General features: G+C 40.5%; 2 protein-coding genes across 5 annotated transcripts in view; both read right to left on the bottom strand.

Annotated features, from left to right (window-relative positions):
* Positions 1 to 24,604, bottom strand: part of REG4 (regenerating family member 4) — a 40,395-nt gene extending 15,791 nt beyond the window's left edge. The window contains exons 1-5 of one of the 4 annotated variants that reach the window (XM_085020413.1): positions 24,378 to 24,587; positions 21,695 to 21,921; positions 20,480 to 20,537; positions 18,940 to 19,041; positions 1,788 to 1,965 (exon numbers count right to left, since the gene is read on the bottom strand). The gene's annotated coding sequence lies outside the window, so the exon portion shown is untranslated. 4 annotated transcript variants of the gene reach the window in all.
* Positions 22,203 to 24,386, bottom strand: ADAM30 (ADAM metallopeptidase domain 30). Its single transcript, XM_001926562.5, has one exon. The coding sequence runs from the start codon at positions 24,384 to 24,386 to the stop codon at positions 22,203 to 22,205; it is 2,184 nt and encodes a 727-aa protein (XP_001926597.1).
* Positions 24,605 to 27,069: the final 2,465 nt, after the last annotated feature.

The raw sequence follows: 27,069 nt of genomic DNA, 5'->3' as shown, positions 1-27,069 counted from the left end.
ATAAATTCAGATACATAGGGTTGTAACTTCATAGAATATGCATGTTGTCACATTGTTACTCTTGACTAAAATTCCCTCCTAATGGGCTATACTGTGTGTTCCTTCTACTGCTAGTGCACAGGAATACTGGTTTCTCAAACCCTACCTGGGCACCTTTTTTAAATTTTTTTTTCTTGCCAATTTTGGTATATTAAAGAAAAACTTCTTTTTAAAAATAGTAATGAAATTGAATGTCTTTTTATATAATGATTAATGTTTTAAATTTCTTTTGTGACTATTTGGTTTACAGTTTTGCGTGGTTTTCTGTTTGATTATGTTTTTTCTCAGGAATATGGAGGGCTTTTTCTGTATATTTATTGTCTTTAATATATCACTATGAATAGTTCCCAGTTTGTATTTTCTCTTGTTTATATTTTGCCATAATAAAAATTTCAAAAATTGTCATAGTTATTATCTCCTTTATAACTTCCAGAATTTATATTCAAAAAACCAGCCATTGCCAGCCACATAAGATTAAAATATATACCCCTATTCTCTGTTTTCGTCCATCAGGCAATTACATTAGTGTATGCATGGGACTGGGTCCAAGATTGTCTCCCCAATGGTTATTAAGATGAGTAATTCATTGATTTCTGATTTGAGCATGCATTATGATCCTCTAATCAGGATACATGTTCTAACTCTTAAATAACAGATTGCTTGATGGAAATAATGAAACAGAATATTTGAAATGGGAACTTTCCTAGGAAAATCTAAAGATTAGATCCATGTTAAGGTTTCTTTGGACACCCTAACACAGTGTTCATAAAGAGAGAAAATAAAGAAAGTTTTTTTTTTGTTTTTATTATGGTAAAAACTTTCCAATTAACTCCTCTGAGGGGCCTCTCTTCTAAAATTGATAGAGGTATTTTCAATGTCCTGCACCCCATCCCCTCAAAATGCAAATAGTAAAAACTTCTGTCAAGCCAACTGTCTGAGGGAAGGTGGGTACAGCATCCTTTTTAATGCATTAGTTATAGTCCCTCTTAGCTGCAGAGGATAAGTTCCAAGAGCCCCAGTAGACGCCTTGAAACTGTGGGTAGTACAGAACCCTATTTTTACTGGTTTATTTATTTATTTATTTATTTTGCCTCACTAAGAGTGGGGTTTTGTTTTGGGTGGGGGGGATAGGCTGGACAAAGGTCTGACTCAGCTCCAGGGTGGGAAGAAGCAGGACTGCACTAGATTTCGTCATGCTGCACAGAACAGAGCCTGGCACAATTTATAACTTTTAGTTTTGGAGTTTTCTGTTGAATATTTTCTGCTCCCTGTTGGCTCATAGTAACAAACTTTGGAGAGTGACTGAGGATAAGGGGGAACTACTGTAATCTCTAACTGAATCTTCATGAATGCACGTTCACTGAGGGCTCCCATGTCATCCAATTTAATCCTCATAACGAGGCTGGACTGCAGGTATCCTTACCTTATTTTATACAGGAAGACACTGACATTCATGGAGATCAAGTTTCCATCCTACAGTTTCACAGCTGCTAGATTGCAGAGCCATGATTTAACCCAACATTATTTGACATTAAAGCCAATTTATATATATATATATATATATATATATATATATATATATATATATGGAAGGAAGAAAATAAGTAATTCAAATTAAACAAACAGCAATACAAGGATGACTGACATCATGAGAGCTATAACTTGTTCTTTCTGGCCCAGTTAATAGCTGGCAAAGGAAAAGATATGTTCAAAGAAAGCCCTCTGCCCTTAATTGCATGGAGGATTACCTGGTTGGTATTCAAGGCTCTGAGGATCCCTGCCTTCTTCAGTGTCCTTAGATGTCCTAGGCAATTTCCAAAGCTCTTATATCTTATTTCCTCAGGAGTTATATGACGTTTGTTTTAATCACACAGCGACAATGTTCACAAATAATAATCATCCATAAAATCTTATCTACAAAGAGAACTGCATAAGAGATGAAGCAAGAACATATCTGTGTTGTGTTTTATTAGCCCAAAGAGCCTCTCCCTATTTGCAAATAGAATCTTTTCTTTATATCTCATGTTAACAGAGTTAGCAATATCCTGTTATTTATGATGGAAGACATTTTCAGGTACTGAGGTATAGAAAAGTCATTCTGGCTTATACATGATTTAACTTGAACTTTATGCTAACTAGAACAGCTTGTTTGTGGCCTATGAAACATTGTGCATCTGCCTTCACCATTAAAGAGAAGAATGGTGGTTCAGGCATCTAAAATGGAGCTGGGTAGCCATCACGGATGTGGTTTCAGACACATTCCTGTATTACCATGAACTTGAATTTTCTGCACCATATCAGAATCAAGGACAGCACCAGCTGCTCTCGAAACCATATCTGCTGGTAGCCGCCAGCTGCAACGTTATGGTCTCAAAGTCTTCCCTTGGAACTATGCAACCATTTAGGACCCCAGCCAATTTTTGCATAACAAATATCCATACTTCTTGGGGTTTTTTTGTTTCTTGGTTTTTTTTTTTTTTTTGCTTTTTAGGGCTGCACCCATGACATATGGAGGTTCCCAGGCTAGGGGTCCAGTTGGAGCTACAGATGCCAGCCTACACCACAGCCACAGCAACGCAAGATCCAAGCCGTGTCTGTGACCTACATCACAGCCCATGGCAATACCAGATCCTTAACCCACAGAGCGAGGCCAGGGATCGAACCCGAAGCCTCATGGTTCCTAGTCAGATTCATTTCCCCTGTGCCATAACAGGAACTCCAAATATCCATACTTCTTACAAGCTCTGATTATAATTCTGGAAAAACAACTTATATAATTTTGTAATATTTTCCTTTACAAGCTCCCCCCTTTGGTAGTCCACAAGGACATGATTCAAGTAATTCTTGAATCTGTCCCTTGGGCTATAGTCCTCAAACTGGCTCAAATAAAACTCTTTTCTATTCTTACTATAGGTTACTTATTGAGGGTTTCCATTAAAATCTATTATAAGCCCATCTTCCTCTCCCTTTATTTATTTTTTCTTTTGTCTCCATTTTTATCTTTTTGTATTGTTGATTTCCTTTATTTCTCCTTTTTATTCTTGTCTTCTTCTTTTTTTTTTTTTCCCTGTAAAGATGCCCTGCTTCAGTTCCTGTCATGGCTTGGCAGAAACAAATCTGACTAGCATCCATGAGGATGCAGGTTCAATCCCTGGCCTTGCTCAGTGGGTTAAGGATCCAGCATTGCCATGAGCTATGTGTAGGATGCAGATGCAGCTCGGATCTGCCACTGCTGTGGCTGTGGTGTAGGCCAGCAGCTACAGCTCTAATTCCACCCCTAGCCTGGGAACTTCCATAGGCCAAAGGTGGGCATTAAAAAAAAAAAAAAAAAAAAAAAAAAAAAAAGATGCCCTGCTTCAACTCTGGAGAATCATGGTGTTTCTAATCCTTGCAGAAAGTTTTTGTCATTAGAGCTAGACCTAAGTTATGTGCCCTTGCATTGTGCTTGAGGAGTATTTTAACTCTCTAAAGCACCAACCCCATCCCCCTCAGCATGCACTTTGTTCCTCAAATATGTACTTGAGCTCCTCTTCCTTGTTCCTAAATAACAAGGCACCAGAATCTTATTCTAATGCAGAGCAGTTCTATCAAAATAGCTTGCATCAATACAACATTTTACAATACATTGTTTTCACCTAAGTCATCAAATGAAATCCTAACAGAATCCCTGGAAGTGATGTAGGGCACACACCTCGTTTTATTTCACACCCAAGAAGCCCATCAGGAGAGATTAGGAAGCCTGCCCAGATTCAAAATGATACTCAGTGGGAGAGTTGGACATTGACCCCAAGCCTTCTGACTCCCAATCTAGCTTTCCATTTGTTGAATAACAGTCTTTTTTTTTTTCTTTTTAATAGCCTATTTGGAAAGTGTCACAAGATTTGCTCTCCTAGTGTAAACAGCTAAAGGACTAAACTATGTTGTAGGTGTCAGTGATTATTCAAACTCAACTAGACTAGAACTTTGATAGACTAGAACTTTAAGGCGGGAAAGGATAGTGGTGGTTATCAGGTCTCTTACTCTTTTGCGCTACTGATGAGGATCCAGAGGCCCAGGGAAGCTCTATGACTTATTCAATACACAGATAGTTGGAGTGAAGCTGATAGAAGAAACCAGACTTCCTTATTCTCAGGCCCCAACCTGCTTTTTATGATGCTACTCAGCCTTTGTCACTGGGTTTCTTCCAGCCTGTGTATAAATCCATGGTAGGACAAAAGAAAGTAATGTTTCCATGGTTCCCAAAGTATGTTTTAGAGAATCTCTGCCATTCTGATGATGCTCTGGGGAAAGAAGACAAAGTTTGGCTTCCAAAGGATCTTGGTTCAGGTCCTAATTCTGTTCTCTACCAGCTGGGTAACTCTGGGCTTGCTCTTGAACCTCCTTGAGCCTCAGTTTATAAGTATAAATGGTAGGATAGTACCAGATGAATTTTTTTAATTTTTAATTTTTGAATTTTATGGCCACATTCACAGCATATGGAAGTTCCAGGGCCAGAAACTGGGTATGAGCCGCAGCTGTGACCTACTCCACAGCTGTGGCGGTGCTGGATTCTTTAACCCACTGTGCCTGGCTGGGGATCGAACCCATGCCTCCACAGCGACCAGAGCCACTTCAGTCAGATTCTTAACCCCACAGCTGGAACTCCAGATGAATTTTATTTTTTACATCACCCCTTCTCCTTTAGACAGCTGAGTGGGAATCAACATCATTTCATGGCACAATAGAGAACGAAGATATTAATCCAAGGATTTAAAGTTCAAAAGCACTGGTCCTGATATAAGAGAAAAAAGTTTAGACAAAATATATGTTTGGATTGGGAGTTCCCATCATGGCTCAGTGGAAATGAATCTGACTAGCATCCATGAGGATTCACTTTCAATCCCTGGCCTCACTCAGTGGGTTAAGAATATGGTGTTGTTGTGAGCTGTGGTGTAGGCCAGTGGCTATAGCTCCAATTCAACCCCTAGCCTGGGAACCTCCATATGCCTCAGGTGTGGCCCAAAAAAACTATATGTGTATGTGTATATATATATATATATATATATATATATATATATATATTTAGGTAGATCTTGCCCTCCCTTAATCCTCACTTCGCTATATCCATGTCACTGAGTAAAGATTTTAAGTGTTGAGAGAGGAAAGAAAAGGAGATTAGATAAGAGAATTCTATGCTCATAGGCCTTTAAGAGGTCTTTCACCTAGCCACCCCTCAATTAGTTAACTCCAAAAATGGTTATTGAAGGACCCCAGAGAAAAGTCTGAGATGTAAGAAAATAGAGAACTGGAGAAAAATCTGAATTGGAAAAGTCCACTGAATAGTGAGTATAATTATTTGAAAATTTTCTATGGTTAGACATTCATTTTCTACATGAAATTTAGAAAGAGATAACTCTAGTCATGCAGAAGAAATAAAAATGGGAGGTAATTTTCTTTTTAAATTTTTTTATTTTATTACATTTATAGTTGTACAACGATCATCACAACCAAATTTTATAGCATTTCCATCCCAAACCCTCAGCCCACTCTCCTACCCCCCAACCTGACTCATTTGGAAACCATAAGTTTTTAAAAGTCTGTGAATCAGTATCTGTTCTGCAAAGAAGGTCATTGTGTCCTTTTTTTATATTCCACATGTAAGTGATAGCATATGATATTGGTGTCTCACTGTCTGACTGAATTCACTTAGCATGATACTTTCTAGGTCCATCCATGTTGCTGCAAACGCCTTTATTTCTTTCCTTTTAATGGCTAATATTCCACTGTATATATGTACCACATCTTTTTTATCCACTCCTCTGTCGATGGACATCTAGTTTGCTTCCACATCTTTGCTATTGTATATAGTGCTGCAATGAACCTTGGAGTACATGTATCTTTTCGAGTCATGATTTTCTCTGGATAGATGCCCAGGAGTGGGATTGCTGGATCACATGGTAGTTCTATTTTTAGTTTTCTGAGGAATCTCCACACTGTTTTCCTCAGTGGCTGTACCAATTTACATTCCTACAAACAGTGTAATAGGGTTCCCTTTTCTCCACACCCTCTCCAGCATTTATTGTTTGTAGACTTTTTGTTGATGGCCGTTCTGGCTGGTGTAAGGTGGTGCCTCAGAGTGGTTTTGATTTGCACTTCTCTAATAATGAGTGATGTTGAACATTTTTTCATGTGTTTTCTGGCAATCTGTATGTCTTCTTTGGAGAATTGTCTGTTTAGATCTTCTGCCCATTTTTTGATGGTGTTTGTTTATTTGGTATTGAGCTGCAGAAGGTGTTTATAAATTTTGGAGGTTAATCCCTTGTCAGTCAATTCATTTGAAAATATTTTCTCCAATTCTGTGGGCTGTCTTTTTATTTTATTTAGGGTTTCCTTTGCTGTGCAGAAACTTTTAAGTTTAATTAAGCCCAATTTGTTTATTTTTGTTTTTATTGTCATTACTCCAGGAGGTGGATCTAAGAAGATATTACTGTGATTTATGTTGGAGAGTGTTTGGCCTATGTTTTCCTCTAAGAGTTTTATAGTGTCTGGTCTTATATCTAGGTCTTTAATCCATTTTGAGTTTATTTTTGTGTATGGTGTTAGGGAGTGTTCTAATTTCATTCTTTTCCATGTGGCTGTCCAGTTTTCCAGCACCACTTAGGTAATTTTATCTTTAAAGTGTGAAAGGGATCAACTTGCAACCTGGAATGTGTAACCCAGGCAATCAACTCCTAAGGGGGAGCTTGAAAAAAAAGACATGTTAAAAATCATAAGAATTTAGAAAAGTATTGTCCATGATACTTATTGAAATGACTCTTCAAGCATGTCCTTTGGCAGAAAATGAAATGATTCCCAAAGAGGAGGATGTAATATGATAATGAAAGATGTGTTGGCTGTAAATAATAATAATGTTTAGAATATGATTAATGACTATTATATTATTATTTGTCTTTTCTAGGGCCGAACCTGCGGCATATGGAGGTTCCCAGGCTAGGGGTCTAATCGGAGCTGTAGCTGCCAGCCTACATCACAGCCACAGCAACATGGGAATCCAAGCTGCGTCTGTGACCTATACCACAGCTCACGGCAACACTGGATCCTTAACCTACTGAGCGAGGCCAGGGATCAAACCCGAAACCTCATGGTTCCTAGTTGGATTCGTTAACCACTGAGCCACAATGGGAACTCCTGATTATTTTACTGATTAAATGCAAACACTAAAACACAAGGTAATAGCAACTAGAGTTAGAGATTTAAATGAAGTTAAACTGTCCTAAGATCTGATTCTGATTAAATTTAGACATTATTAGAGAATTTTAATTTGAGTATGTGTATTTCCAGAGAACCATTTGTATAATGTAAACTTGATGCGACATTTATAATGGTTAAACATGACCAAGTCTAAGCTTTTAGTAGGTTAGGAAAAACCTTCTAAATCTTAGATTCCTCCTGTTACCCTAGCCTCCGGCACTGACGCTCCATCCACCCAAATTCGTGCTGCATCTGCGTCACGTGCTGATATTTCCTGGACTACGCTGTACAAGGTCATGCTTCTATGACCTTTTCTCATGTCACTTCTACTTGTGCAATGTTCTTCTCTTTCTTTGCTTGGTTATGTTTAGTCATCTTCTAGTGAATTAATTCCATAAATATTGAAGGCTGTTAAGTGCAAAATGTGTGTGTGGGGGGGGGGTGTACAGTAGGAAAAGGAACAAGAGGTAAGAAAAAGTCACAGAGGATCAGTTTGGTCCCCATTCCAACAATGACTCAGCTTGGTTTGGTTCACGACCTCCTTTGGGAAGTGTTCCTTATTCTACTCTTTGACAGCAGAGATGCCTCTCCTCGTCCTCACGCACCACATGCTTGTATTTAAGTCCTGTTTTCTGCCTGTCCTCCTAATAAATCTCTCGGCTAATTCAGGTCTAGGATCACACATATCTCATCTCTGCAACTTTATGCTCAGGAAGTTTTTGTGGGAATCTGACCAGCAACCTAAGGGAGTGTAGTTGCTTCCAGACCTGCTGGTTTTCTTATTAGGTATTTCTTTTAGGAAACAAGTAAGCTCCCTCATATCTTTCTTTTTCCCACATAAAACCTTCATTTAGCTTTTTTTTTTTTTTTTTTGAGAAGATATTCACTTCTTTCTTGGGGAGAAACATTTTATTTCCTCTCTTGGGAGAATTTATGCTCCAAACCTGCTTGAAGCATCTTACCATCATCTACATGATGCTTCTATTTTGCTTCCTGAAAAACTCCTCCAAGTGGAAATATGTGCATTCATATATCTCTGTAGATGGATGGTACATTTCTGAAAGGAGAAGTGTGGTTAAAAATGCTTAGATTCAAGTGGATTTTCTTTTCTTTTTCCTCCCCCCCCTTTTTTTTTGGTCTTTTTAGGGCTGTACCTGTGGCATATGGAAGTTCCAAGGCTAGGGGTTGAATCAGAGCTATGCCACAGCCACAGCAACGTGGGATCCAAGCTGGGTCTTCGAACTACATCACAGCTCAGGGCAACACCGGATTCTTAATCCACTGAGCAAGGCCAGGGATCAAACCCGCATCCTCATGGATACTCATTGGTTTCATTACCACTGAGCCACTACGGGAACTCCCCAAGTGGATTTTCTGATGGAAGGTAAAAATACAACCTCTTGACATATATCCACAAATATTCTGAGAGCTCTCATCAAGGCATGACACACTAGCACAAGTATCCAATAAAATTTTCTTTGATGATAGACATGTTCTAATCTGTGTTATCAATGTAGTAGTCACTAACCACATATGGCCATCGAGCACTTGAAATATCGCTTGTGAGAATGAGGAGTTGAATTTTAAATTTAATTTAATTTTTGTCAATTAAATTTAAATTTAAGCCACTACATGTGGTTAGTGGCTACCGTACTGGACAGGAAAGACCAAGAAGATGGGGGTGGATTTCTTATAGAAGCAGATTGATAGGAAACAAATGTGCATTTGTTCCTATTTTTGAGGGACCTTAGAAACACAGAGAAACTTTGTAGAAGTTAAGTCCTGAGAACTTGAAGGAACTGTGAGTAGTTTTGGAGGAAAGCTGTAGAACTTGGATTTGAGTCAAACTTAATTAGACTGCCAAGCTGACACCTAGGTTACACATCAGTAAGCCATCTTTGTCATATCTGCTGGATGTTTTCTGATTCCACTTTCCCTGACTGAATTTTGGACAGCAGCGATCCCTTTGCCTTCCCCTTCAAATGACCAATGACCTCTATTTTTCATCAGATAGTAGAGCTTTTCACTGCTGCATCATTTGAGGTCAAGCAGGAATTATCTCCAGATTTAGTATGGTAGCAACTCGCTTGGTATCCATTTTAACTGGTGAGTAGTTTTATATTTTACTCTTGGTGCCTATTGGAAGTTTTTTGAAAGGATCAATGACTTTTTGACAGCTAAACATACCAATACTATCATATAGGCATGAACAAAGAACCTCAGTCAGGCAGGGGCAAGGTGGGGTGGGGGGGTGGCACAGGGGGAAATCACCTAATGGAATGGTCAGAGAAAGAGATCAAAGGAAGGTGCTTAAGAAGAATGTGAAAAAGAAAGTCTGGTAGAGGGATTGGGGAAAACCCCGAAAGGACCATGTAATGAGAAAGTGAGTCTTGCAATGTTTTCCAAAGCTAAATCCTAAGAAAATAGTATAAACCACTCATTAATTTAAAAATCTATCAAAGAGTTCCTCCTTGCCTCCCAGGGTGGAAATTTTTATAGTCCTGGACTTCATCCTGTTATATGTGATGGAGATATTGACCATGAGTACTGCTGCAAGCAAGCCCTATAACATCCCATGATACTGGAAGAAACCATATCAGTGGGCAGAGGAAATGAGTCACTGAGGAGGTGTTCATTAACTTTTATAGCCAGGAGAAACTCTTGTCTTGAGATCAATAGAGTTTATGGCCACTCACTCAGCCCCAGTGTAGGGGACAGGTGGCATAGAGCAACCTCCCCCTCCCCACATTTCCTGATGTCAAGTATCCATATTTGTGAAAAGCTCTGCCAGCCAGAAAGTATCAGTTGATTTGCTCAAGAAGCACCATGAACATTATGCCACCAAATTGTAAGCTGAAGAGTCTATACATGGTTACCTAACTGTCTTCATCCTTCTATATGCTCAATCCAGGCTTTATCTCCACCACAAACCCTGCCCTAAACCAGCCCCTCCTTTGTAATAACATCCCCCTCATTATATGGAAATTATTTGTTTGTGGGCTAGGCTGCCAGCTCTCAAGAACAGGGATGTGACTTCATCTCTAGATACGTGTCTGGCATTGAGTAATGCTCAAAATGTGTTTGCTAGGACCAAACTCAATATATTAAAATCTCCAGGACAGTGCTCGACATACAAAAGACACACATTATATGTTAGCTTCCATTTTCTATATTTTATTCTAAAGGTTTTCACTAATGTGATTGGGCTTATTATATGAATAACCTATGCATATGTAGAAGTGTGAAAAGTAGGTATTCTAATTCATTTTTGAGGGGGTTATCTTCAAAGGCAGTACCCTAATAAGCAAATTGGGGTGGAAAAGAAGAACTAAGAACACTGATTAGTAGGATGGAAGCATAAAACCTGTTAAAGCACTGGGGAAAGAAAGACAGGTGACTGGAGCAGTGAGATCTCAAGCAAGATTTACTTTTTTTTTGTCTTTTGTCTTTTTAGGGCAGCACCCACAGCATATGGAAATTCCCAGGCTAGGGGTCCAATCAGGGCTATAGCCACCAGTCTACTCCACAGCCACAGCAACACAGGATCCGAGCTGCGTCTGTGACCTACGCCACAGCTCATGGCAATGCCAGATCCCAAACCCACTGAGCAAGGCCAGGGATCGAACCCACATCCTCAGGGATACTTGTCGGATTCATTAACCACTGAGCCACGATGGAAACTCTCTTCAGTCAAGATTTACTGATCAGCAGAGTGGCCAGGAGCCCTGAGCAAGAGGAACTCAGAGCCCCCCACCATTGGGAGAGAATCAGGTTTTATAGGCAGGAGGTCAGGTGCTGAGTTCTATAGGTCCAGGATGGAGGTTGACATCATGGTATAAAAATTTAACTTTCTCCTTATGGCTGTCTTTGTCCTTGGGAAGTCAACAGCTTCATGGCCTTGGCTGTTCTGCCTATGGAGGTCCAAAAAAGTGGAGACTGCTGGTCTGGGTCTGGATGGGTCAATGAGTCATGCGGACTTAATCTTCTTTAGGCCTTCATTTTAGTGTTCATCTACAGGCATACCTTGGAGATATTGTGTGTTCAGTTCCAGACCACCACAATAAAGTGAATATCACAATAAAGTTGCAAGAATGTTTCATTACCCAGTGCATATAAAAGTTATGTTTACACTATGGTGTAGTCTATCAAGTGTGCAAAAGCATAATGTCTGAAAACCAATGTACATACCTTAATCAAAAATGCTTTGTTGCTTTAAAAATGCTAACCAGTACTTGAGCATTTAGCAAGTCATAATATTTTTGCTGGTAGAGGGTCAATATTGACGGCTGTTGACTGAGCAAGGTAGTGGTTGCTGAAAGCTAAGGCCACTGTAGCAAGTTTCTTAAAATAAGGAAGAATGAAGTTTGCCACACTGACTGACTCTTTCACCAAGCATTTCTCTTATAGCATGTAGTCCTATTTGATAGTATTTTAACCTCAGTAAAACTTCTTTTGAAATTGGAATCAATTGTCTTAAACTCTGCCACTGCCTTATCAACTAAGTCTATGTAATATTCTAAACCCTTTGCTGTCATTTCAACAACCTTCATAGCATCTTCCCCAAGAAGAGTTTCCATCTCAAGCAACCACTTTCTCTGCTCATCCGTAAGAAGCAACTCCTCATCCATTAAAGGTTTATCATGAAATTGCAGCAATTCATTCACATCTTCAGGCTTCACTTTTAATTATGGTTCTCTTGCTCTTTCCATCACATTTGCACTTATTTCCTTCACTGAAGTTTTGAACTCTTCAAAGTCACCTGTAAGTGTTGGAATCAATTTCTTTCAAACTTCTGTTAATGTTAGTATTTTGACTTCTTCCCATGAATCATGTATGTCCTTAATGGCATCTAGAATGGTGAATTCTTTCCAGAAGATTTTAAATTTACTTTGCCCAGACCCATCAGAGGAATCACTATTTATGGCAGCTAGAGCTTTACAAAATGTGTTTCTTGAGTATAAGACTTGAATATTAAAATTACTTCTTGATCAATGGGCTACAGAATGGATTTTGTGTTGGCAGGCATGAAAACATCGTTTATCTCCCTGTACCATTCTATCAGAGCTCTTGGGTGACCAGGTGCCTTGTCAGTAAGCAGTAATATTTTGACAGGAATCCTTTTTTCTGAACAGCAAGTCTCAATAGTGAGTTTAGAATATTAACTATATTGTAAATAAATGCGTTGTCATTCAAGCGTTGTTTAATTTATAGAGGAGAGGCAGAGTAGATTTAACATCATTCTTTTTTTTTTTTTTTTTTTTTTTTATGGTTAAGGACCCAGCATCACTGCTGTGGCTCAGGTTTTTTTTTTTTTTTTTTTTTTTTTTAATTTTATTTTCCCACTGTACAGCAAGGGGGTCAGGTTATCCTTACATGTATACATTACAATTACAGTTTTTCCCCCACCATTTCTTCTGTTGCAACATGAGTATCTAGACATAGTTCTCAATGCTATTCAGCGGGATCTCCTTGTAAATCTATTCTAGGTTGTGACTGATAAGCCCAAGCTCCCGATCCCTCCCACTCCCTCCCCCTCCCATCAGGCAACCACAAGTCTCTTCTCTAACATCATTCTTAAGGGCCCTAGGATAGTTGGAATGATAAATGAGCCTTAGCTTTAACTTAAAGTCATCAGCTGCCTTAGCCTGGAACAAGAGTCAGCCTGTTCTTTGAAGATTTGAGGGTAGGCATTGACTTTTCTGTAGCTAAGGAAGTCCTAGCTGGCATCTCCTTCCAATAAAAGGCTGTTTCATATACATTGAAAATTTGTTGTTTAGAGTGGCCAACTTTATCAGTTATCTTACCTACATCTTCTGGATAATTTTCTACAGCTTCTACATCAGCACTTGCTGCTTCACCTTGTACTTTTATGTTTTACAAAGAGCTTCTTTCCTTAAACCTCATGAACAAATCTCAGCTAGATTCAAACTCTTCTTAGGCAGCTTCTTCACTTCTCTCAGCCTTCAGACAATTGAAGAGAATTAGGGTTTTGTCTGGGTTAAGTTTTTTTTTTTATTTATAATGATTTTTTATTTTTTCCATTATAGCTGGTTTACAGTATTCTATCAATTTTATACTGTACAGCAAGGTGACTCAGTTACACATACAGGTACACATTCTATTTTCACAAATTATCATGCTCCATCACAAGTGACTAGACATAGTTCCCAGTGCTACACAGCAGGATCTCATTCCTTATCCATTCCAAAGGTAATAGTTTGTATCTATTAACCCCAAGCTCCCCAACCACCCCACTCCCTCCCCCTCCCCCTTGGCAACCACAAGTCTGTTCTCCATGTCCATGATTTTCTTTTCTGTGGAAAGGTTCATTTGTGCCATATATTAGATTCCAGATATAAGTGATATCACATGGTATTTGTCTTTCTCTTTCTGACTTACTTCACTTAGTGTGAGAGTCTTTGGTTCCATCCATGATGATGCAAATGGTATTATTTCATTCTTTTTTATGGCTGAGTAGTATTCCATTGTGTATATATACCACATCTTCCTAATCCAATCATCTGTTGATGGACATTTGGGTTGTTTCCATGTCTTGGCTATTGTGAATAGAGCTGCAATGAACATTGGGTGGTATGCCTGCATCTTAATGTTTCTGTTTGTGAGCAATAAATATGAAGTTTAGTGGAGGGGAGCAGAAAAGAGAAGGGACGAACCTATATCTCTGTGTAATAATAACCCAAATCAATACACACAGCATTTCCATTCCCTCAGAGAATCCCCTCTGCCCCTTCCCCAGTTAATCCCCCCACCAGCTATTCTGCTTCTATTACTATAGATTGGTTTCATCTTTTCAAAAAAACTTTGTATGAATGAAATTATATGGCATGTACTCTGTTGTGTCTCTATTTTTTCACTTGACATGATTTGTGGTTCTTCCATATTGTTGCCTACATTAATAATTTGTTCTTTTGTAATGCTGAGCAGCATTCCACTGCATGAATAGAGCACAGGTTACTTGTTACTATGATTACTCTGACTAAAAAGCTGCTATGAGAATTCTTTGTCTCTTGGGGGACAATTTTCATTCTGTTGCTAGGAGTGGGATTGCTGGGTCATGGAATGGGTATATGGTTAAATTCCTTAGGAAGCGTCAGTCTTTTAATACTTTCTTCTTCTTCTTCTTCTTCTTCTTTTTTTTTTTTTTTTTTTTGTCTTTACTATGGCCACACCCATGGCATATGGAGTTTCCCTGGTTAGGGTTCTAATTGGAGCTGTATTCACCAGCCTACGCCACAGCCACAGCAACTTGGGATCCAAGCCGAATCTGCAACCTACACCACAGCTCATGGCAAGGCCAGATCCTTAACTCACTGAGCAAGGCCAGGGATCAAACCCGCAAGCTCATGGTTCCTAGTCGGATTTGTAAACCACTGAGCCACGATGGGAACTCCAATACTTTCTTCTTAATTCACAAGGCAAGATATTCATTTCCTGTGCTGTGACTTATCATGCAGGAGAAAGGGATTAAAAACTATCCAGAGAAAATGACCCAGACCTTAATGAAAAGAGAATTCATCTGGGAGAGAATCGTTATTACTACTTTCCTGGGATCATTATTATCTCTAAAGTAATGGCATTGGAATGAATGATTTGTCTTTTTTTTTTTTTTTTTTTTTTAGGGCCACATTCCTGGCTTATGGAGGTTCCCAGGGTAGGGGTTGAATTGGAGGTGTAACTGCTGATCTACGCCACAGTCATAACAATGCCAGATCCAAGTCGCGTCTGTGACCTACACCACAGCTCTTGGCAATGCCAGATCCTTAACCCACTGAGCAAGGCCAGGGATTGAATCTGTGTCCTCATGGATAGGAATAGCCAGGTTCGTTAACCACTGAGCCATTATGGGAGCTCCATTTTTTTTTTTGTCCTATTATTTATTTTGATTTTTAAAATTTATTTTATTTTATTTTTTGGAGTGACTGGTTTCTTTTTTCTTTTCTTTTTTTTTCTTCCTTTTTTTTTTTTTTTTGCCATTTCTAGAGCCCCTTCTATGGCATATGGAGGTTCCCAGCTAGGGGTCCAATTGGAGCTGTAGGCACTGGCCTACACCAGAGCCACAGCAACTCGGGATCCAAGCCACATCTGCAACCTACACCACAGCTCACAGCAACGCTGGATCCTTAACCCACTGGGCAAGGCCAGGGATCGAACCCGCAACCTCATGGTTCCTAGTGGGATTCATTAACCACTGATCCATGACAGAAACTCCAGGAGTGAATAATTTCTAAGGCAGATAATGGCTTTGGAGGGAGGCAGGTGTAATAGTCTAAGCACAGCCTTGGCTCTGCTTTTTATTACCGAGGGGATTGGGGTAGATCCTTAGCCTCAAGGTGCTCTTTTCTTACTAATAAAATCAGAAATGAATTGTACATCTACCATAAGGAGGTTTTGAACATTACATGAGATAAAGAATCCAAAGAGTTTTACACAGTGCTTGGTACATGGTAAGAACTTAATAAATACCAGATTTTTTTTTTTTTAAAGAGCACTTTTTAAAGTGTATTCTGGGTGAGAATGTGGTGTTCTAATGACAATAGTCAATCTTTCGTGAGGCTGACATGATGTGGGTGGCATTTTCCCTCCTTGTGGGATCTCCAAACAGTTAAAATATTTCACCATGATGAAAAATTTCAAATGTAAAACAAAGTGAAAGACTTATACAAAGGGGTGTACTTCTCCCTGTATGCTCATTACTTAGATTCTATCATTAGCGTTTTACTCTCTTTGGTTTTTTTTTTTTTCATCTTTTTGCCTTTTCTAGGGCCACTCCCGTGGCATATGGAGGTTCCCAGGCTAGGGGTCTAATCAGAGCTGTAGCCGCTGGCCTACGCCAGAGCCATAGCAATGCAGGATCTGAGCCGCATCTTCGACCTGCACCACAGCTCACAGCAATGCCGGATCCTTAACCCATTGAGCAAGGCCAGGGATGAAACCTGCAACCTCATGGTTCCTAGTCGGATTCGTTAACCACTGCGCCACGACGGGAACTCCTACTCTCTTCGTTTCATCATGTAGCTATATATTTACACATCTCCCATTTTACAACAATCCATGAGATTTTTTGGATGCCTTTCAAAGTAGTTTGCAGATATTGCTACATTTCCCTCTAAATACTTCAATATACTTACCACTTACTAAAGTTTAATATTTATTTACATTTTTAAAAAACTTGGGAGTTCTGGTTGTGGTGCAGTTGAAACAAATCTGACTAGTATCCATGAGGATACTTCCATATGCCATGGGTGTGGCCCCTTAAAGTAAATAAATAAATAAAGGTAAAATTTACGTACAAGGATATGCACAAATATCTATGGTAATTTGCAGAATTTTGGCAAGTGCACGCAAATGTGTAAATCAAACCCCTATGAAGATATAGAACATTTCCATCCCCCCAGACAGTTCCTGTGCCCCTTTCCAATCAATTCCTACCCTATCCATAGGCAAGTTCTGTTCTGATTTTTTTCCATCAAAGATTAATTTCAAATTCCAGAATTTCTATCAATGGAATTAAAGAGTATTTATTCTTTTGTGCATGGTTTCTTTCACTTAATAAAATCCAGATCCAACAAAATCCAACCATGTTGTTTTGTATATCGGTAATTTATTTTTCATTGTTCCCTTTTAGTATTCCATAGAATGGAATGTCACAGTGTATACACTCTACTAATAGATATGCGGATGTTTCCAGTTTTCGTTGTAATAATAAACCTGCTATGAACATTCTCATGTAAATCATTTTGTGGACATATGTTTTAATTTCTCTTGGATAAATATCTGGGAATTTCTGAGTCTGAATACATAGTTGTTTAGTTTTATAAGACTCATCCAAACTTCTTCTCAAAGAGCTTAAATCATTTTACATTCCCACCAATCATGTATGAGAGGGAGACAGCGTTTGCTACTTCCATGAGGGTTTTTCTATCTGGAGACATAGCTGATGCCTTCAGGGGCATGAGTATGATAAATACGATGACATCCACCACCATCATCCAGGGCTTCAAGGAGTAGGTCAGTGGTGTAAGGAATCCTAGGACGAGCATGGATTCCTGTCAAACTGTACAGGGTACCCAAGTGATTATGACACAGGAGGCCCTGAGGTCACTGGTAGGGAAGTGTCTCATGGTGAATCATGATATCTGTGGCCATGGGACAGGTACTTGGTAATCCTTGAAGATAAGGATGGTTAAACAAAACAATATCATGCCTGGAGAAACTTGGGTCTTGGGAGGTTTAATAAAGAGGAATGCAGGAAAAATGCCAAGAAGCAGCCAATGGGTATCAAATTTAAGCCTCTGGGTCAAGGTGTAGAGTCAAATAGGGGAGTTTTTGGGAAAGGGCCATCAATTGTTTTTCAAGAGGAAACATAGGCTCTTTGTTTATTTTTTTCTAATAAAGCCCATATGCTTGACTGAGAAAGCTTCCTCAAACGTCTTTGAATGATGTCCCTTGTTCAACAAATCCCTAAACATTCTTTGATAAGAACTTTATGGCCATCCTTCATGAGATTCGGCCTTAAAGTTGATAAATTTATAGTTTTATTGCAATGTCTTGCCTTTGTGTCCTTTGTAGATGACGAGGTTTATAATACGCAGGTTGGCTATCTGTCTCCTCCCTGTATACACACATCAAATGAGCAAACATTTGACCACGACACAGATGGTCATAGAGCTGGTTCAATGTTTGTGAGTGTAGCAGCCTGAGAGCCTCTTATATGAAATAGCTCTAGGAATGTCTGGACATGGTAGACAGAAGGTGTTCCACTGGTTACTTTAGGATCTAAGCTTCCAAAGGCAAAGCAGTTGAAAAGGAACCAGAATTACAGACCATCAGTGTCAGAGAATTTAGAGGTCATTGCCACCTCCTCATTTTACAAGGGAGATGATGGGATCAGAGCAGGGCTAAGGTCTGACTTCTGTGTTCAGTGAAGACTATTACAGTTGATATTTTGTTGATGATGAAGGAACAATACTCTCAGCCAGTTCCAGTTCAAGTGGGCTTATTGAAAGGACAGAGAAGCACCTTGCAGAAACAAAGCATGACTAGGCCTTAGGGGATGAAGGGGAAAATGAGAGGCCGTTAGTGGTTGATGCAGCCACTGACTCTGGGGTTCCATGATCTGTGGTTTTCTTTGGGCATCTTTTGCATCTTCCTTTAGCTTGGCATTCTTTGTATAGTTCTCAGCACAAAACTGAACATAGCTGCCCCAGCCCCAAGGCTACCTGACCCTTTAGGATCAAATTAAAAGGCCTGAATTGACTTGCCCTTTATAACACATTTGTTGGAATGACCACTGAAAACCTCAGCCCCAACACCCTGACTCCTGGTTTAGTGATTTATGCTGAATTTTCTTTCCTGAACATGAGCCTAGACTGTGGGAGGGCCTAGACTCAGTTCGCTCATCACTAAGTCAGGGAAAGTAATAGTTTTACCCTGCAGGGGTTTGTGATGATTAAATCCATTTAATACATATAAAATGCATAGAGCAATGCCTAGATTAAATCCATTTAATACATATAAAATGCATAGAGCAATGCCTAGAAAGTATGATATTGTGTTACTTAACATATTGGCTGCTATTTTTCTGCTCCCTTCTCCCCACCATCCCCTCCACTTGCCCCCAGCTCCTCTCTCCACTTAGCTCTGTCCTGCCTTGTGCCACTAGAGACTTGTCCCCTTCAGAATGTGTGCCCTGGGCTCTCTTGCTTGCAGGTTCTCAGTTAGACTTGGCCAATGGGAGGCACCAGAGGGAGCCTGGAAGAAGGGAATAGCATGGGGTCAGTATTTCTCTGCTCTTCCTCCCGGCCTTGGTACTGAGTATCTGGCAGTAGCTACATCCTTCCATTTTTTCAGTGGCCCTCTTTGGCAGGCCAGTTCTCAGTAGGTCTGCAGAGCAGTACTTCTTTGTTCCTTTGCCTCCTACCAAGGAAGGTCCAGAAGACATTCTCTTCACCAAGGCATTAAGAAATGCATGGAAGAGGGAGTTCCCGTCGTGGTGCAGTGGTTAACGAATCCGACCAGGAACCATGAGGTTGCGGGTTTGGTCCCTGCCCTTGCTCAGTGGGTTAATGATCCGGCGTTGCCGTGAGCTGTGGTGTAGGTTGCAGACGCGGCTCGGATCCCGCGTTGCTGTGGCTCTGGCGTAGGCTGGTGGCTACAGCTCCGATTTAACCCCTAGCCTGGGAACCTCCATATGCCGCGGGAGCGGCCCAAGAAATAGCAAAAAGACAAAAAAAAAAAGAAATGCATGGAAGAGAAGAGCAATGGCATCCAGGAAAAGGCTCTGGATCCTTTGTAGTCTGGGTGATGGTGAGGGACTAGATTTGGCTTCTTGATGTTGGTGCGAAAAACAGGATTCTGGAGGAATACAGAACAGGTGGTGGCACTTAACCATCTAGAGACAAGGTGGGATCACTACCTTGAGGGGCACAATAGGCAAGTGATTAGTCATCATGGGGTCCCTAGGAGTGAAATATATAAGAAGACCATTACAAAATAGTCTGATTTACATAATACTCAAGAAAAAATCCAGTTTGGGGCATCAGAGACCTGATGTGAGATGTAAGCCAAAGGATACCAACTTTGGGTATAATCAAAGTAAGTTCTGAAGATCTAATGTCCAGCACAGTAAACATACTTCATAATAGTGTATTGCATACCTGAAATTTGCTAAGAGTTGCTTTAAGCATTCAGACTCCCTTAAAACAACTTAAATATGTGAAGTGATGGATGGGTTAATTATTTGTTCTTGGTAGTCATTTTAAAACACATATATATTATATGTATATGTATATTATATATATTATATGTATATGTATATATATATACACACACATACACACATATCTATCACATATATATAAAAAGACCACATTGTACAATATGTGTGTACACAATGTATAAAAATATAATCATACTTTTCAATTATTACTCAATATGCAAGAGAAAAAATGGTTAAGACAATATATATTGTGTACACATAACCACAATTACATTTTCCAAAAAATTATTAGTACGTAAATATCCTTATAATTTAAAAATAAATCCTCCTCTCTAAATTCAATTTCCTGATATTCATATAATGCTTCCTTGAATAAAGTCATTACATATTAGTTATATAATCTAGAGCAAGTTATTTAACCACATTGTCCTCAATTTTTTTTCTGGAAAACAGGAAAATAACAACACCTACCACACAATTATTTTCAGGAGTCTGCACAGTAACACTTGTGAAGAGGTTAGAACGTTGCCTGGAACACAACGAACACACAATAAATGGTAACTACCATTATCAGTACTGCAGCTATAACTAAATGTCCTGGTTATTAAAGAACATTTTCTGATGATCAAGATTGATAAATGTTACAATTATGATTCTTAAGTGGAAAATGAAACAAAGCCTAAAAGGACAAAAAATCAGCATAACCCAGCCGAATCAAGACTTGCAGACTTCATTATCTAACAGGTCCGTGTATCGGATTGAGTTCCCTGGAACAAGGATAGCACCAAGGCCGCAGACTACATGGCTCAACAAAAGTGACCCCTGTCAATAAAAAACCAAGTGCTGCCTTGGGGGTTGGGGGCTGAGTCTTCCTTGATCAGAGCTCCCGATCACTCTGTTGGTAAATAAACCCTGCTTGCAATCTCATTGCTCCAGTCTCTGCCTCCTTCTTCCCTGCCCTTCTAACAATGATCATCACAAAGAAGTGGGTATCTTGAGTAAGAACAATTGTCAAATAGTCCAAGGGCACCACTCTTTGCACAAGTCGCCCACAACGTCTTCAGTTAGAAAATCCATGTGGCTAAGAAAAGAGGAGACTGGAGTGGCATACAGGGGACCTGCAGGGCTCCCTGGGGAGGAGGAGCCCTGGGAAGGGGAGGGCTCAGCAGGAGGGCTCCGCCCAGAACAAGACCAAAAGCACCTGGGCTGACCCAGGTCTGGGAAGACGACACCCTCCCTGGCCAAGAGGTGGGTACTGACTCCTCTAAAGGGGCTGCTGGATCCTGCTCTCCTCCCAGCCAAGGCACCAGGCAAAGGGGGAGGATATTTGGAGGCAGATATGGGTGCACTTGGGACGGAAGGCGTTCCTCACTCCCCTCTGCCCTACTTAAGGCTGTAACCAATCTAGGGCCAGATGCCCCCAGCACTCTTCACACAAGACTTGCCCCTGCAAGCAGAGACCCAGAGCACAGAATTCTGTGAAGATTCTTCCCCCAGGACACTGCCAGCTCTTGTCATTACTTGAAGGGCAATGCAGGAGTTAGGGGAGGTTTGAGTCCTTCACCCAACTGAGCTCAACCCAGACAAACTGAGGCAGAGATCACACGTCTAGGCAGCCACAGAGAACCACAGTGACCAGAACAGGGGACACTACTTAACTGAGGGACACCCCTTGGAAACTATCACCTTCTATGTATAAAATGTGGTGGTCCCCACGGTTTGGCATGGGGCAGAAGCACAGATGATTTCATTGACGACGTTGAGGGAGGCAGCGGGAGAGGCAGTCAATGGCTCCATGTGCTGGGAACTGAGAGACAGGACTCTCCCCGGAAATCCACTGTAATTCTGTAAAACTCATAACATTCTGAGCTTCAGTGTCTGGAAAGCCACTGGGGCATTCTTTTCAGGCTTCTCTGGAAAGCCACTGGGGCATTCTTTTCAGGCTCCCTAAAACTTGAACAGAAAGTAAGGAGCAAGTAAACTAAGAAAGGCACTGGTTTGTTTCCAAACTAAGAATATCTTTTATTTGCTGATTAAAAACCTCAAAAAATTGATTAAGGAAATGAAGGAGGAAGGGAAGAGCTGTTAGGATAAATGAGAAGCTTGTTTAATTTATGACCCTGTGTTATAGAGAGATTGCTTGATTACTTTTGTGTCTTCTTGACCTTTTTTTTTGCCTTGAATTGCTCCAGATTTAAGTGGTGGGGTTACTTTCTCTTTGGGTTTTAAAGTTTCCTATGATTTTCTTGAAAAACACAACAATCACTGAGATAATTAAGAAAATAAGGCGTACAAACATAAGGGACACAACCTGAACCGAGGTGGGTACCCCCTCTTTTAGTGGTCCTGGTGGCCCGCTATCAATGCTTCCTCCATACCCTAACTCCTCACACAACGGAGGGGACCAGCCATACATGCAGTGGCAGTTTTTGTTATTGTTACAAACGCCTCGGTGGTTGCACTTCTCAGGAAAACAGTCAAACTTCAGGACTGAGCTATTCACACAATTTCTATTAAAACATACGTTGTTCCTACCACAGGAAGTACCATCGCTTACCACACCCAGGTCAGGCAACCCCATAGGTACCATGGCTGGATGGTAGCCTATGCCCCAGCACTTGAGATTTTCATCGTGGAGATGAGTGGAAATTAAAATAGTATGATCTGGCATATCGGGGATAGTATTGACATTTATACACTGTATCCTGCCACATAATGCATTTCTCCTGTTACACTTTCTATATTCACGAACTCCTGAAATACCACAGTTCCCATACTGGTCACCTATTACATTAATAGCAACATAGCACTGAAGAGGAGCCTCTGTGGCATCAGGTCCAAATATTTTTTGGCACTGCATAAATCTGGATTGGCAAGCCTTGTTGAAACAATGGGCTTCATCCTTGCAAGGAGTTCCATCCTGCTTATAAGTGTCACTTGGGCAGAGTGCTGAGGTCCCATTGCAGTACTCTGCAAGGTCACATTCATTTTCTTCCAGCCTACATTTATATCCAGATGGACGAAATTGGCATTTATGACAGCAAAGCCCAATGCTACACTTAGCACCATGTTTGAATTTACAATCTGGTTGACAACAGTGGTCATTTTTACAGTCCTCTATTGAACCACAATCACATTCTTCGTCTTCTTCCACAATTTTGTTTCCGCATCTCTTAACTACATAACTTAGTTCTGGGATATTAGTTAGACACTTTGCTCCTGAATATACGTGTGCAAAAAAATGGGCATAACTACAATTACTAAACCCATATTGACCACTGCCCATGATGCAACTATGCCTTCCCTTACATTGGCAATATTCTTCATCATGGCGCATTCCCACACCATGGCCCAGTGCATGAGTGGACCAAGTGGCAGGTCCAAGAACATTTACATCTGGAAAAACACTTGTAGATCCAGCATGAAACTTAGTACATACATTTCCCAAGTACAGTGCGAGTGAATCAGAATAATTTCTTTTAAGGTACAGATGTATCCAGTCTACTGGAAACCGAGCATTTAGTACACTTGTTCTGTATACCATAAACTGGCCTAAAACTTGTTCTAACTTTGGATACGTAAGTCTTATTTTGTCTTCATCTGTCCATACTTCAACACCTGTTAGATGTATTCTCATACGGACATCTTGAAAGTAAGTGTCCATAATAGAAGACAGAAGAATGGCATCATTTATGACTCGAGAAAGATTGGAGTTTAAAAATATATATCTACTGTGATCAAAGACCAAGGCTAATTCCAAGTATTTTTGGTGCATATACGACTGAGAAAAGTCACTTATCCGGGCCACGTTCTTATGCTGGGCCATCTGCTTTAATGTTTCATCATCAGTTAAGCCGCAGATCTGATGGGGAAATTCCTCCTCTTTCTTCAGGAGATATATGACATGTTCAAAACTGGAAGAAGCCTTGAGGGGTTCGATTTGGTAATGACTGGCATCAATTTTCAATATGCCCCGCAGAACCCCCATGCAGGTACTTAAAGTAGCTTCAGAATCCTGATTTCCTTCAACCAAGCCCATATAGTTGCAGTTGCTGGGTATGTAAGGGTGATCCTCCCAGAGTCTCCCCAGTTCTGTGAAGGAGAAAACCTGCAGATTCCGGGGCAGTAGAAATCTCTTGGGCCACAGGTGGAGAACATGGCTCTTGCCTTTTACTTGCAGGAGGTAGGACACGTGCTTGGCTACACCCTGGACCCCTCCCCGGAAGCTCAGCTTCTTGGGGATGGTGATTTCATAGGAGTCAAAGTCCCACCCAGGGGGGAGATTTAAATCCTTGCCAAGGGAGTCAACAAGGAGCACCACCAGGACTAATGTGGGGAGCAAAGGGCCTTGGGAGAGGAAGGTCCTCACTGACCTCATGGCACAGCCTGTTCCCTAGGGAGTAGATCCCTGCAGCTGTGGCCCGGCGAGTCAGACTTGCAGGGACCGCCGCTAGAGGCGCGGGAGCAGGAAGGGCGGAGCTTCCTGAGGCCCTGCGAGGGAGCGACAGCCCTTGTCCCAGCTGGGTCAGGCTCAGCGTAGCTGATATCCAAGGCAGGTGCACGCCCTGTCCAGCGCACCGGATTCGTTTTCTGGGCGGAGCCGTTGGGCGCATGGGGAAGAATCCGGGGAAGGTGCGCGAGCAGAGAATGAAAAGGCAGGCGATTTGCATGAGGGACGAAGAAGGGCAGAGAGCAGCTTGGGAGAAGGGAAAGGAATAAGGAATAAGAGGAACAAAAGAGGACTTGTGAAAGGCTCACTATTTCTTGTGCTCTTTCTTCTGTTTCTGTAGGCCTTAGGACCTTCAATGGGTTGAATCGGATCTTCTAAAGCCCACTGTGCCCACATCGCCATTTCTCCTTTCCCAGTTTTCACCTGAGCTCGCTTGCAGCCAAAGGAAAGAGCTCCTGAGCCAGCAAGAGCAGCCCTGCAGACTGAAAATCCTAGGAGACTCATGTCCCCACCCCCAGCGAGGGCAGCACCTGTATGCCACAAGTGAAACAGTGAGCCGAGTTGGGGACACACTGAATTTAGCAAAAGGAGGTCATAGTCACTTTAGTGGGAACTGCTGGAGGAACTGCTGTGGAGCCACATACCAGAAAGTTGTGATGTGGGTGGGGATTAGGAAGGGAGACCTCAAATCTTGAACACATCTTCAAGTAATTGGTTGCAAAAGAGAGAAGAAACAGGAAAGTTGCTGGATGGTCCACGAGTAGAAAGAGGGGTTGTCTGCTGGAAGGTTCCTGGCCATTCTCAAGCACTGGTTGGAAAGCCCCAGGAGAGAGCTCTGCTAAGTCTCCAGGAGAGGATGGGCGATCCCTTCAAAGGGGCCCCCCTCAAAATCAGGCAAAGGAGGAGGCCTGTGGACAGTGCAGATGACCTGGTGGGCAGGTAGGAGAAGATGTGAACTAGTTAGTGGACAGGAAGGGAGGGCCAGTCTGAAGGTTCAGGCTCCCAGGAAAGTCAGCTGCTTGAGGTGAGGGGCACTGGAGGTGAAAGAGGTGAAGAAGAGGGGAATTCAGGAGAGAACTGTCTGGTGACAAATGAAAAGTATCACCAAGTGTGTTGACATCACCAAGTTCAGGCCAGACCCAGAAATTACACTTTCCCCAGTCTGTAAATCAGGTTGATTTTTCTGCATGTGACCAGCAGCCTAAATTGGGAGGGCACTTGGAATCCATCTACTGTAACCATTCTATTTTATCATCATTTTCATTTCTACATGTTCTTCCTTTAGGCCATTGCATATTTCTTGATTAAAACACGAATTCAGCAACTCCTAATGCTATAATATTATCTCTGGGCTAAACTTTGTAGCATGTTTATTAACTAAAAGCTTTATGGAAATAACCTGCTTTGACATATTTCCCCTTTTTTACAAAAATGTGCATATATAGTGTAAAAGCTGGAAGTAACTCCGAGTTACATAGAGTAGAAAATGCAGGCCTCTTTTATCCGCAACCTGTGTATGTCTCCAATAAACTCCTCCCAACACTCAGACAGAAATCTGAGTGTTCTTTCTCCATTGTAGGATATGCCATTAAAATATAGAAAGTATGTCATATTTTAAAATTGTACATACTATTCCTATATTTCTGACAGTGCCATTTTTTTCAGTACACAATATACTGTAAATATTTTTCTAGGTTGTTGAAAATACTAGATATAGATCACTGCTACTATGTATGTGATACCTAATAATAGTATTCACAAAATTATTTATTAAACCATTTCCTTTATGTATGGATGATATAACCATTGTTTCAATTTTTTACATTTTTTGTTTCGATGTGTTTATGTTATGACAATTAATATAAGTATGCATTAAAATTATTTATTTATATGGAAATATACACATGTACACATACATGAACACACTGACCTTTTCTTTACTACTTCTGAAGGATTCCTAGAATTGTAATTGTTAGATCAAAGAAAAAGCAAGTGCTCAACTCAAAATCAAAAAAAATGAAACATACACTATAATTCTTAACTTTGTTTTCAAACTGTCTGTAAAGCAGCTTGTTCAAGAACACTTATTTTAAACATTGGAGTTAAAACAGCATACCATTAAATTTACCATCTTAACCATTTTAAAATACACATTTCTGCAGTGTGAAGTATATTCATATTTTTTTGTGCAACATATATCTAGAACTTTTCCCTCTTATAATACTGAAGCTTTATACCTAAAAATCACGAATTCTACCTCTTAACCCCTACTCGTGGAAACCATCTTTTGATGTCCTATTTCTCTGATTTTTATTACTTAAATATATAGACTATGAGTAGAATCACACAGTATTTGTCCTTTTGAGACTAGCTTATTTCACTTGGCATAGTATTCTTAAAATTTGTTCATGTTGGAACATGTGAAAAGTACTTTCTTCTTTTTTCACATGCATGCTCTTCTGTGTATATATATATATACCACACTTCCTTCGTCATCTCTCTGTTAGTGGACATTTGGGTTGCTTCAACCTCTTGACTGTAGTGAAAATGAGTGTGCAAATATCTCTTGGAGGTCCTCTTTAGGACATATACTCAGAAGTTCAATGGCTAG

Source organism: Sus scrofa, chromosome 4 (assembly GCF_054392235.1).
Source record: "Sus scrofa isolate SSC_HxYL_T2T_F1_AM1 chromosome 4, Sscrofa_HxYL_maternal_Yorkshire_Landrace_v2.0, whole genome shotgun sequence".
Lineage (NCBI taxonomy): Eukaryota > Metazoa > Chordata > Mammalia > Artiodactyla > Suidae > Sus > Sus scrofa.
Note: the sequence above shows the minus strand (reverse complement) of the source record. Positions and strands in the feature narration are given on the sequence as shown.